At 40.8% G+C, this 12,209-nt stretch overlaps 1 protein-coding gene across 1 annotated transcript; it reads right to left on the bottom strand.

Annotated features, from left to right (window-relative positions):
- Positions 1 to 291: 291 nt before the first annotated feature.
- On the bottom strand, positions 292 to 9,167 carry WDR13 (WD repeat domain 13). Its single transcript, XM_015829570.1, has 10 exons — positions 9,086 to 9,167; positions 6,720 to 6,806; positions 5,708 to 5,948; positions 4,531 to 4,640; positions 4,168 to 4,298; positions 3,633 to 3,940; positions 2,620 to 2,800; positions 2,394 to 2,535; positions 2,138 to 2,256; positions 292 to 1,928 (listed from the first exon to the last, which is right to left on the bottom strand). Exons 1-10 carry the CDS (start codon positions 9,160 to 9,162, stop codon positions 1,744 to 1,746), a joined length of 1,581 nt encoding a protein of 526 aa, XP_015685056.1. The 5' UTR covers positions 9,163 to 9,167; the 3' UTR covers positions 292 to 1,743.
- Positions 9,168 to 12,209: the final 3,042 nt, after the last annotated feature.

Below are 12,209 nucleotides of genomic sequence, written 5' to 3' on the forward strand. Positions count from 1 at the left end.
GGTTCAATCAATCAGTCAATTTCAACTTCTCGCAGAAAAAAAAAGATCTTGCAAAGTTGGACTTGATTGCACTTTTTAGTCCCACCCAGTCTGCCATTACTGTAGCCACGCCCACCCAATGGGCCACACCCACCCAGCACCCAACGATGCATAAGTGGGTTTTGGGTTGCAGTTTGGGCACTCGGTCTCTAAAAGGTTCGCCATCACTGCAATATGGCATTGATGACTTCCCCCCCCCAATCCCCTGGGAAAGATAACCAGCTTTTAAGTAAGAGCAGTTTAAATAGTCGAATGCAGTTATAGTTTATTAGAAAATACAGCTGTGTTACCTGTTAGAAAAACATACCTTTACCTAAACATACAGTTTGTTTGAAAGTCTCATGCTACTTTACATTCTGTTAACTTTGTTTTTTTTTCAGCCTAATATATTTCTCCTTTTAGAGTTAAACTGATTTATATATTTCAGGCACCATTACCATATAATCTCTTAATCCTGTCAACTGTACTCAAAAATCTGTCAACTCTGCCTAACGCCTTGCAATTTCCTTGCTACAAAGATGTGACTGGCTTGCATGTCCATAGATACGATCCCCTTAGCTCAGTTCATGCTTCTTGATAAGATTACCTAATTGTACTACTGTTACCTCTCAATCTATTCCTTTCTGCCAGGTACCTGCCTGAAAAACCTATGATTAAATACCACTTGCTATTTTTTCCAGCGACAGTTAATTTACAGTTTCTTCTTATGCAAAGGAGAGAACAAAGCCAAAGAAAAATTATAACAGCCACAATACAGGAAGTTTAATACAACAACCCTCCCTCTTACACCCGTTTCATGCATGCTGTGAAAGATGTAACAAAAATGCATTTTGTAATTTAAGTAGACCCGTTTCAGAACTTCATTTCTAAGAAAATTTGTTTCTGCAGTATCAGGAATATGCTAATTATTTTGGTAGATTCCAGACAGCTTACTAGTAACATGGAATTAAATGTGAAATTAAATACTCTGTTCATATCTGTGGCTTTCATACACAAAGGTTACATTAGGAAAATACTAAGTCAACTTGCTCTTGAGAAACATGCTAAAGCAAATATCCTACTATATAAATTATACTATATTGAAGGGCAGTCTATGCACAAATTTAAAGCTGCAGAAGTCCACAAATTCAAAATAACGGGTTGATCCTTCTTAATGGAGGCAGGTGTTTTTCTTCATCTTTAATAGCTTTTGTGTTACATAGTAATGAGTGTGGTACTTTAACCCATGCTGTGTAAATATATTTCCAGGAGGGAAAGGAGCACTCTTCATATAGTAAAGCAGTTTCGTGCTATCTAGGAAAACATGGGACCAAAACTAAGTTAGCTTTCACATTCTTGAATTAGAAAAGAATCGTTGAAGTCCTAAACTTTATTATGCCAATTCATAAGCAGTTCCTGTAGCATAATTGACCGCATTCTCTTTTAGCAAAAGAACAGTAATCTGGATAGTGAAATCCATTAAGCCACATCTCACAGGGTAAGTGGAATCCTTTGTATGCTCTACAAAATCTCACCAACTGAAAAGGACAAAAGCAGTGGTCTCACTGTATTATGGAAGTATGTTCACGATGTTCCAGGATGAAGAAGCTATAAACCAACAATAGGAAGAAATACTGGATCTTTTAATCCTCTCTCAGGATCCCTGTTGTCCTCATAGCTGTGTCTCATATGCATTATTCCTTTCTCTCATCACAGGAAAATATGCTACTTCTGTTCTCTTTTCCAGACAATAACCATCCCTTTGGCATCACTGGAGGCCAAGAGACTCTCATCACAGTTAAAGCTGACATCCAAGACTGCAGCGCTATGTCCTTGAAGTTTGTTAACAATAGCCTTGGTGGCACGTTCCACATCAAAGAAATATACACACATATCTTCACTTCCCGTCACTGAAAAGCACAAAAATAAATGGTTAGAATAAAACCTTCATGAAATATAGGCCCTTAATAAAGGAGGGGGTGTTCAATTCCTTTAAACTCTGTCTTAGTTAAAGAGGAAATTGTAAGAAATGGGAACATTAAAAGCACAGAACTATAGGAGAGATCTGGCTCTGCTACGTTCTTTTTCCAATGGCAGAATGGCCACACAGGCCTCGTACCAATGCAAGCGCCTTGACGAAAAGACATGAGGGGGCAGAAAATGCTGTGGACAGGATGTGAGCTCTGTTGTATTTGGAAACTTCTCTTAAGCTGCAATGTTCCTTCATTATCCACTACCCTGTTAAGAAAAGTAAAAGGAATGGTGTAAGCACACACACATATATATAATAGGCATGTATCACCCTTTAAATGGGATTTATTAATATTCTGCATATACAAATAAAGCACACGTCTTTTGGTGCAATAGGATCATACCTATATAACAATAGCTTGTTAATACATGCATTGATGAGGAGAGAGGGATCGCGTGCTTCTCTGCTGATCCAGGAACGGGCTGAGATACTGGTGATGGAACTTCCTTCATTAACTATGAGGCGCTTGGCTTTGGTCAGTTTTCCTGCAAAAAATGATATGAAGCAGGAACTCTCCGATCCAAACTGGGCTGCAGCCAATCTCTGTTAAGATCCTCTTGGAAACTCACCTGTGGCCATGTCAAAGAGGAAGGAGAATATGCTGCCTTTGTCATCTCCTGCCCAGAGGATGCGCCCAGGAGAATCAAAGGAAAGAGAGAGGACTCGGCCGGTTAGTTTGCTTGAGCCACCCTTCACTTTTTTCCCTGTCGAGATGTTCATCACATGAAGGTTGTGTTTTCCATTTCCCACCTGGTGGGTAGATAAAGAAACCATTTTTGTAACTTGCAGTAAGCAAAAGATGAGGAACTAGAAACGTATACAAGTCGTCCTAACAACTGACTGCTTAGCAAGTGTTTGAAGTTCCAAAGGACCTACCTGGGAGGTACTTATGACCTGGATTTGAAGTTCCAATGATCAGGTTTCCCCCCCACCCCCCACGTTTGCGTGACTGAACTTTGGGTACTCTGCAACCAGGCTGCATTTATGACCATTTGCAGCATCTGCAGTCATGTGATCACATTTTACAATGTTTCCCCCTCCCCTCCAAACCAGCATTCGCTTAATTTTCATTCACAATGATAGGGAACCACTAGTTCACTTAATGACTGCGGCATTTGCTTAACAACTGTGATTCACTTAATGATCACGGTGATTCTCTCAATGATCGCCACAAAAGAAGGTTGTAAGATCAGGTTGGTCACCTGATTACGACTGTCATGAGTTAGGATTGTGATGGGCAGGCTCCCTGTAAACCGAATTAGAATGGTAGTTTTCTTACTAACACTCCACCCCTATCTTCATGAGAGACAAGAGATTTAATTTGGGGGAGGGATAATTTAATGTTTAACTTCTTATAACTAGACCTCTTTGCTCTTCTGCCCCCTCCTTCACATTAGAGAAGAATAAATATATCAATGTTTTAAAATCGTTCAGTGCATTCCTTACTTTCATCACAGGAATAAAGTTGAGTAATAAACTCCAGTCAAATGTAAGCTAGTGTTTCTGGGATGACAAAGGCCCAATATCTCACAAAATTTGCTCATGAGAGTAAAGAACAGCATATCACTGTTACTTTACTCACCACTGTGAGATTATTATTCATAGGTTGAAAAGTACAGCAAAGTAGTTCAGAAGCATCTGGATCTGGGATTTCCCGGATACACTTGCCATCCTCTGTAGCCCAAATGCGCATTGTGGCATCAAGCGAAGTGGAAACAATAATGTCATTGGAGAGAGACCAAGCAAAGTCCGAGACACCACGGCTATGTCCTTTCAGCACTCGAAGCACCACAGGGGGAGTGGGTACTAACTGACACACTGAAATGGTGCCATCTAGAGAGCAGCACGCTAGTAGGTGTTTGTCGTCATTGGCAAACTGAACTTTAGGCACTGAGGAAAAGGGGAAGAGAAAAAAAAATCATTAGATTAATATTGGACTATCCCGAATCATAATAACCTCTTCTTTGGATAAGGGACTTGATCAGTACTTAGTATCCATCTCTTTTTTTTTTTTTTGCAAATAGTAATATATATGCCCTTTATTGTATTGACAGACAGAAGGAAGAAGCTTAGCAGTGCTTTTATGTGGTTGACTGCTATATTCTTCCTCTACTCACCAGCTTCATCCACGTGTTGGTCAAAGATATGATACATGCCAGCAAAGGCATAGTTTTCACTCAGTGTAGTATCCCCAGCCATAGCACGACTAGCTTCTGCCACAGAAGTGGGGACAACATTACCTGGTGACCTAAGGAAGAGAATAATATCAATTGACTGATCACGACCTTAATTTTCAACAGAAATGGGGCAGAGACAAGACAAAACTAAAGAACCTTTATTCTTTGATTAAATGGACTGGAGTCACAACATTGGCAATCACCAGCCTTTTCTGATTAAAACTTGGGGGGGGGGAAAGTAACACGCAGCAAGCGAGCAGACTGAGAGGAACATGGGTCCTTTTTCTCTAGTTGCCATTATACCTTTCATCGTAGACAGCTCGGTTCATTTGAGCCTGCAGCTGATAGGAACCTCGACTGACAGAGCGGCGGTGTCCTCGGGCACCCAGTGCTCTTGGGTCATCATCGAAATCCTATTGTTACAACACATAATTTTTACGTTTTAAGACATAAAGTGGTTGGAGGACACAATGCAGAGGAACACTATGTGAAGGGAAGAATAGCAAAGCTTGTCCCCAGGGATTCTGGATTGGAAACAAATAGCAATGAAATTTCAGTGCTATATTAGGTAACACGGTATCGACAAAGTTCTATCTCTCCCTTCCATCTCCCCAATTCTTGTTTGGACATTTTCAAGTTCTTGTGCCTAAAAAAGTACAAATACAAATAGTCTTTGACTTACATCAGTTCATTTAGTGACTGTTTGAAGTTACAACGGTACTGAAAAAGGTGACTTATGACCATTTTTTACACTTGCAGCCTCCCTGTGGTCACGTGATTTACATTTGGATGTTTGACAACTGACTCACTTTTATGACCGTTGCAGCGTCCTGGGGTCATGTGATCCCCTTGTGCGACCTTCTGGCAAGCAAAGTCAATGGGGAAACCAGATTCACTTAACAACTGTGTTACTAATTTAACAACTGCAGTGATTCACTTAACAAACGTGGCAAGAAAAGTCGTAAAATGGGGCAAAACTCACTTAACAAATTTCTCACTTAGCAGCATATATTTTGGACTCAATTGTGGTTGTAAATTGAGGACTACCTGTAATTTCTAAGAAACAAGATGCTAATTGCTTAATTCTTTCCAATGGTCTAGGATAGAGGTCCCCAACATTTTGGGCACCAGGGACCAGTTCCGTGGAGAGAGGTTTTTCCGTAGACCGGAGGGTGCGTGGTTTTGTGTGTTGCCTGCATCCCACAGATAGGGCTTTGCTTGTTTGTGCGGACTGGTTGCTGGCATGCCGTGGCCTGGTACTGGTCCACGGACTGGGGGTTGGGGACCCCTGGTCTAGGATTACTCTTTTTTTCTTGTTATACCAAACCTCTTTGAAACACAGAAGTAGAATTATGCTAGACTGATTAAATGCAATTAAGTTTTCAAAGCTTTTATTTTTTTAAAAAAACTTCATTATCCTTATCAGATATACTGAACTGATTACCATCAGACTATTTTTAACATGCAAAAACCCGAGTACCTCCATGCGATCAAGTGTAGTGCGACTGCTTCGGACGATGCTGTTGCTGTAGGCTCGAAAGCTGCTCTGTTCTGAGAGTGGACCGTAGCGCTGGGCCAGAAGCTGACTGCGTAGCCGCAGGTATTGCTTACGAAGCAAGGGGTCGAAGCCTGCTTTAGCGTTGTCCCGCAGCAACTGGCTTCGTCTGCGGATGTATTGTGTACGGAACTGAGGGAAGTTTGGGGTGCGGTACGCGTTGTATCTGCAAGACAAGATGATGCATTAGTTGCCTGAAACCTCAGCCAATAGTACCCTTGTTGAATTTAACCTTCTCTTTTGCTTAGCATCATTCTGAGTTTCCACTAACTGAGAGTATAAAATTCTCTGCAGCACAAAGACCTCTGCTCATCTCAGTACAGTGCTGTAATCACATGTCAGTATGCATTTAAGTCCACTAAAAGAAAAATCCCAACATATTTAGAATAAAACTCCTTCATTATTCCTTCCCAATCAGATAAATCTTCCCTCTCTCAAAATGATAACACTTTGTTCTCAAAAATCAAGATAGCAGAGAGCTTCCCCCCCCCATTTCTCAGGCCATGTCCTCAGTGTTAACTTAATTCCTAAGCTTATAATGTAGTACTAAACTATAATCAGCTCATAGGAATAAAATCTCAAGATTTATGAAGCTGTGTTCTCAATAATTTACTTCCCTGGACAGCAATTAAGAACAACCTGTCCCGTACACTTGACTTATTTGTAAGCATGTGTGCTAGAATTATATCTTGCATTTTTTGTTCAGAAGCTCAAGACAATATAGATAATTCTCCCAATTCACTCCAGAATAACCATTCTGTGAGGTAAGGTGGGCTGAGAGAGAACAGCTAGTCTGATGGGAGATTTCATGGCACAATATACATGAGCCTGGGGTCCTGCTTGATGCCAGACCAGCATCTTAACCACTACACTATACTGGCATACTTCCTTTTCCTTGTTGTTCAAGCCACCTATGCATTCAAACTAGGAGTCTCACCGTGCATCTACAGCCAACACTTGTTGCCACACTGCTGCCATGCCCCACACCGCCACTGGCCGCTCAGGGGAGCTGGTAACTGGGTGCCTGCAGTCAAGAGTACAAAGAACTTAAGGGTCAGAGATGGGTTTACAATGGGAAACAGCGTAATAAAGTTCCATTTTTCAATATGCAGGGTTTCAGCTCTACAAATCGCTAGGATCACATTCATGTATTCAGAATGACCATCTTTAACTTTGTTATAAATTTATTTATTTATCAAATTTATATAGTAACCCATCTCACCAAATCAATTCTGGGCAGCGTACAACAACAGATGTTAAACCATCAAATATCAAATATAAAAATCCATATTAGTATAACTAACAGAAGCCAAAGGTACAAACCATAGATGAAGGAGGAGAGCTAAACATGGCCATCTCAACAATGGAACCATGCAAATCTAAGCTAGGTTGCCTGGGAGTCCCAGGCCTGATAACATAGTCAGGTCTTAAGAATTTTTTGAAATATCAAAAGGGGCAGAGCTGATCTAATTTTTTTTGGGGGGGGAATGGTCCATGATGTGGGCACAACAGCAGAGAAAATATTTCTCCTGGGACCCACCAAATGTAAGTTCATAGCCAATGGTCTCTGCAGAATGCCTACTCTGCCAGATCTGATAGGCTAATATACAAGACTGATAAATTTAAGTAAAGACAACAGTCGGACAGAACAGAAAATGTACATCCCAATGTATTATAAGAATTCTGCAATAGGCTCTGACAAACAACAAATGACAAGTCACTACTATTAATGGCAAATTTTAGTAGTATATATATTCAGATTTTCTGCTGAATGCCGGTTGTAAATCTCAGATTTATTGTTACTGCACATTCCCACCCTCACATCCACCCAGAGGAAAGAAATGTTAGATTTTAAATTGAGGAGCAGGGATGGTTTCCCTCCCCCCCACATACTGGCAACTACAACATAGGAGTAAATGAAGGCCTGACATTTTTGTATGATTCCAGAACAGCAGTAACAAACCTGATTCAGGCCTGCCCTGCCTCTTCTGCATTTATTAGTCTAATAATCTGGAGAAATCAGGCTTGGAAGACAGCGTAAAAACATCCAGTATAAAAGTGATTTTCATACTGCAGTTGGGCAAAAGGCAGGGTTTTTTTAAAAAAAATAAAAATTAGGAAGTTAGCCAGGCTTACAACAGCATATCTAAATTACCGTAGTCAAATCCAGGCCTCCATAGGGCCTTATGTGATCTCTTTCATTTCTTTACTTCTCTCCAAAGAGCATCCTATTTTTGTCACAAAGATTGCCTAAAGCAGCCCAAATGACAAGAGGGGCAAAAGGTCAGATTCTCTATAATATGTTATTATTCTGCCAATGAGAGATAATGCTTTACAGCAGTCTACAGCAGGAGAAAAATGGAATAATGCTGAAGGAATGTTACGGGAAGACAGCCATGGCAGTCCTATTACATGGAAGAGGAAGGAAGGAGCGATGCTTTCGATTCCCTCCCTCCCCCCCGGGAGAGAAGCGAAGAGGATCGGGAGGGAACACACCTTCCAAGGGAGGCAAAAACCACCAGATCTCCATGGTGACCACAACATTAGAAAGGAGAGGCCAAAAGACGATGGAGAAGCATCAAGACTGTCTTGTTTCCATGGCGACAGCCCCCCCCCCGAGCTGTCTATTATGGGGTGCCTGCGGGAAAATCAGCCGGGGCAGGACTGCAATCTGAAAGGTTTCAGGAAAGTTGTATCAGGATCGTACCTGAAGCGGCTCCCGGTTTCGCAAACCTGGCGAGGGTGCCGGCGGTAGCAGCGGCGGCAGCAGCGAGAACATCGGAAGGAGAAAAAGAGGGAGGGAGGCGGAGTCCCAATGGCTTCAGCCCAGCGAAGGCGGCGGCGCATGCGGGAGTCTCCATTCCCGCCCTCTGGGCGCGCCAAGAAAGAGCGGAGTCTCCGTAGGAGGAAGCTCGCAAGGTGGAATTTAGGAATAACTATGGTCGTGGCTGCGCGCCTCCTCGAAATAGTGACAGCAAATAAGCCAAGGACTTAGATCCCGAGAGGGACTGGGATGATTCACAAGTTACGCATATTCCTCTTGAAATTATTTTTAACATTAACCTTTGGGTCAATGGCAACCACCCGGTGGAAAACAACAAGGACAGACAATTTACACGGAAGGGAGAGCTTTTTGCCCGTCGGCGAAGTAGAGCAACTACAGTCGTCTAACTCTGACCCGAGAAGCGTTCAGGCTTTACATGCATACGCAAAGATATATGTCGGAGCCAACCGGGTAAAGCTACTTCCGCAAAGCTTGGCAAATTACCCGCTTGAGACCGCAGGATCTCATAAGGAACTTACTGGAACTTCCTCCAGCCTCGAATGTCACAGCTACTGCCACTCAGATTACTCCTCTGCTTCTCGAGTGTCCCGGCCATGGCTGGTTCAGATTCCAGGGAAGACCACTCTTCCTGCTAGGTTCCAATCTGGGCCTTTATACAGAAGGTGGAGTTTACAGTAGTGGCGAGTATCTGTGGAGTTGTTTTCAAAACCGACGATAAAAGAACAGGGCCAACTTCATTCCTGATGTATTTTCCATCTCGACTAGAGTACCTGAGTAGCTCTAGTAATCTACAGCTCCACCCATCCTGCTTCTCTAGTGAACCACTCCTATTTCCACTTTTTCAGAAATATAGTTTCATTGATTTTTCAGTATTTATTCACCAGCGTGTAGATCTTCAGAAAGACGAAGGCATAACTGAAGTTTACACATTAGTTATACCACCCCAACTAAGGTCTTAGTTCAAAACCGGAGTTCAATGCTTTTCATTTCAACTTATTTTCCAGCAAGGAGAGAAGCGGAGAAGCAGTAATTCCATGCCCTTTTGACTGGGAGTAAGACAGATTCTTACAAAGGTGTGTCCTCTAGAGCAGACATGTCAAACACAAGGCCCGGGGGCCGGATGCGGCCCACGAAGTGGTTTCATGTGCCCCGTGAAGCCATCCTGGAAACAGTGAGGGAACGGCCCCCGCTGCCTTGACACTGGCCCAGGCCAGCCGGGAGCCAATGTACAATTTTGTGGTGGCCATCTTGGCACTTGCCCCGGTCCGACCCCCTTCTGCCAGAGACTCTCAGATCTGTCCCACTCCTGCCCAGGCCCCCCATAGGCACCCTTGACGCGAATGATGTAGAACTGGCCATGCCCACCCAGTAGGCCACACCCACTCCACGCCCACCCAGTAGGCTGCACCCACTCTGGCCACACCCACCCAGCTCCCCAAGGGCAACCACAATGCTGATGCGGCCCTCAGTGAAATTTATTATTTATTTATTTATTTATTTATTTATTTATTTATTTATTATTGAGTTTGACACCCCTGCTCTAGAGGAATTTGACTAGTAGTCTATACCTAAGAACATGGACCAAACCACAGTAGTACAAATTTGCAGAATTGTTTAAACAGTAACTAAAAGTGTGTTTGAACTGGATGCCGCACATACAGCAATCTTTCCCAACCATTCTCGATTACTGACACAGAGTATTGCAACTTTGTGGAATAGCAAAACTACGACACATTTTAATCATTTTAGCTGTGGGGATTTAGTAAGTCAAAATTAAAAATGGGGAAAAGCATGTGCACACACTCCAAGAAAATTGACGTGTATGTACTTGTGAATCTTGGTTGCTTTGGTGGGGTGTTTTTTTTGGGGGGGGGAGGAGGGGAACCTTCAGCAAGAAAATGAAATCCCTCACTTCATTGCACTTTTTTTTAATGTGTTATCCAGGAGAGGCAATTACTCAAAGCCACTGCTTAGTCAGAATTGGAGCCTGTTCCTCCCCATCCAGCCTCCAGTCACTGGGTCAGCTTCAAAACAGCATCCCCTACCTAGCTAGTATTAATGATACTGCACCATTTGCTGCAGAATGACCTTACCCAGCAACTTTATGTGGATGTTGAAGGAGGGAGAAATCTGAGGCATCCCGCATCACAGTTATAAAGCTCATAAATTAGCTGATATGGCCAGGTGTCTCCTGAGAAATATGCTTTTTGTACCAAGGTATTCAGCTGTATATAAAAATAAGTTTGGGCTCATTCTTTCCTTTTCCGAAAGGAACAATTAATTTAGAAAGCGTGAAATTTTTCATTTTTTAATTTTTATTGGCCTTATCACATTTTCAATGTTCTTTTTCAGAAGCAGGATGGAGAGAATTGTAAAAACCCAAGGCTTTTACTTAAGCTTTGTTGTTCTGTACATATATATTACATTTTCAGAAAGGGAATACACTTCACAGGCTCTTGATTATTACAATAACCTCTATTCTGCCTATGTTACAGACTCAGATTCTATAAATTAGTCTTCTAATACTTTCAGTGTCTACACAGTTGCCTTCTGTTCTAACAGCGCCAACAAGCGTAACACAAGACAACCCTGGAATATTATAGTCACTACAGGACAACCCCTAAATTTAGTAATTTAGACAGCTCAACTCGAGCAAAAAAGAGATTTCCTAATTGGTCTATTGTGCCCAATATATTGATGCTCCTCTTTCACAAGACATTATGAAAGTTCTTGATAATGAAACTTTACAGTTAAAATCACCCCTAGTATTATAGTATGATTACATTTTTTTGTAATATATTTTATTGATTTTTTAAAAACATAAATCACTTAATAATTGGTGAACAGTGTGTTGTCTGGGTTACATTTGTAAAACAATAACTAACAATTGATTTCTATAATCCATAATGCACATAATAGTTTTAGTTGATTTCCTCTTTTCCCAAAATATCCTCTTTTGCAAACATTGAGTTAATACAATTCTTATTGTTTTGCTAAATAAAATTAAATATATTTTTTCCCAATAGTCCTAAAAATAATAATCGCATCAACATAATATTTCTTTTCTACCCAATCACTCTGGTTGCCTTACCATAGATCCTATTACAGTCCTTATTTTAATTTGTTTCTCCCACCAAATTCTAGATATTCTTACTGGTTAAGATTTTCTCAAAAATTAAGTACATTTAAGAATTTAACTCTATTTTTCCATATGAACCATCTCACACTTTTACATTTCTTAAAAAATAGATAAAACAGTAGAAAAAAAGAAAGAAAAGCAAGAATAAAGAAGCATAAAAAATAACATACTACTTAAAGTATATATCCCTCCTAAGCTAATATGTATTTATGTCCTAAATTTCTTATTCTTTTTAACCATAATTAAAAATATGTTTAATCTTTAAACATTCCATTTAATACATCTAGTCATCTAGTCCTTTAACTCTTATTCAAAATATTTTTATTCATTATAATTTTCTTAAATTCAATCACATTTAAATATCTACATTTCCTTTATCTAAGTCATTTCAACTTTTTTATATTAGTTATATCAAGAAAGAGAACAAAAAAGGGAAAAAAGCATACTATATTATATTTAGAGAATTGATCCCTCTTAGAGTGACATATATATTCCAAAACTTT

Source organism: Protobothrops mucrosquamatus, unplaced genomic scaffold (genome assembly GCF_001527695.2).
Source record: "Protobothrops mucrosquamatus isolate PMUCROS unplaced genomic scaffold, P.Mucros_1.0 scaffold_234, whole genome shotgun sequence".
NCBI classification, from domain to species: domain Eukaryota; kingdom Metazoa; phylum Chordata; class Lepidosauria; order Squamata; family Viperidae; genus Protobothrops; species Protobothrops mucrosquamatus.

Excerpts from the sequence above, each read along its gene's own strand:
- WDR13 (XM_015829570.1), bottom strand. The coding sequence starts at position 9,162 with ATGGCCGGGACACTCGAGAAGCAGAGGAGTAATCTGAGTGGCAGTAGC. Across the intron at positions 3,941-4,167 it reads CCAACACGTGGATGAAGCTG|TGCCTAAAGTTCAGTTTGCC; the intron begins GTGAGTAGAGGA and ends CCTTTTCCTCAG. Across the intron at positions 2,257-2,393 it reads AACAAGCTATTGTTATATAG|GGTAGTGGATAATGAAGGAA; the intron begins GTATGATCCTAT and ends TTTTCTTAACAG.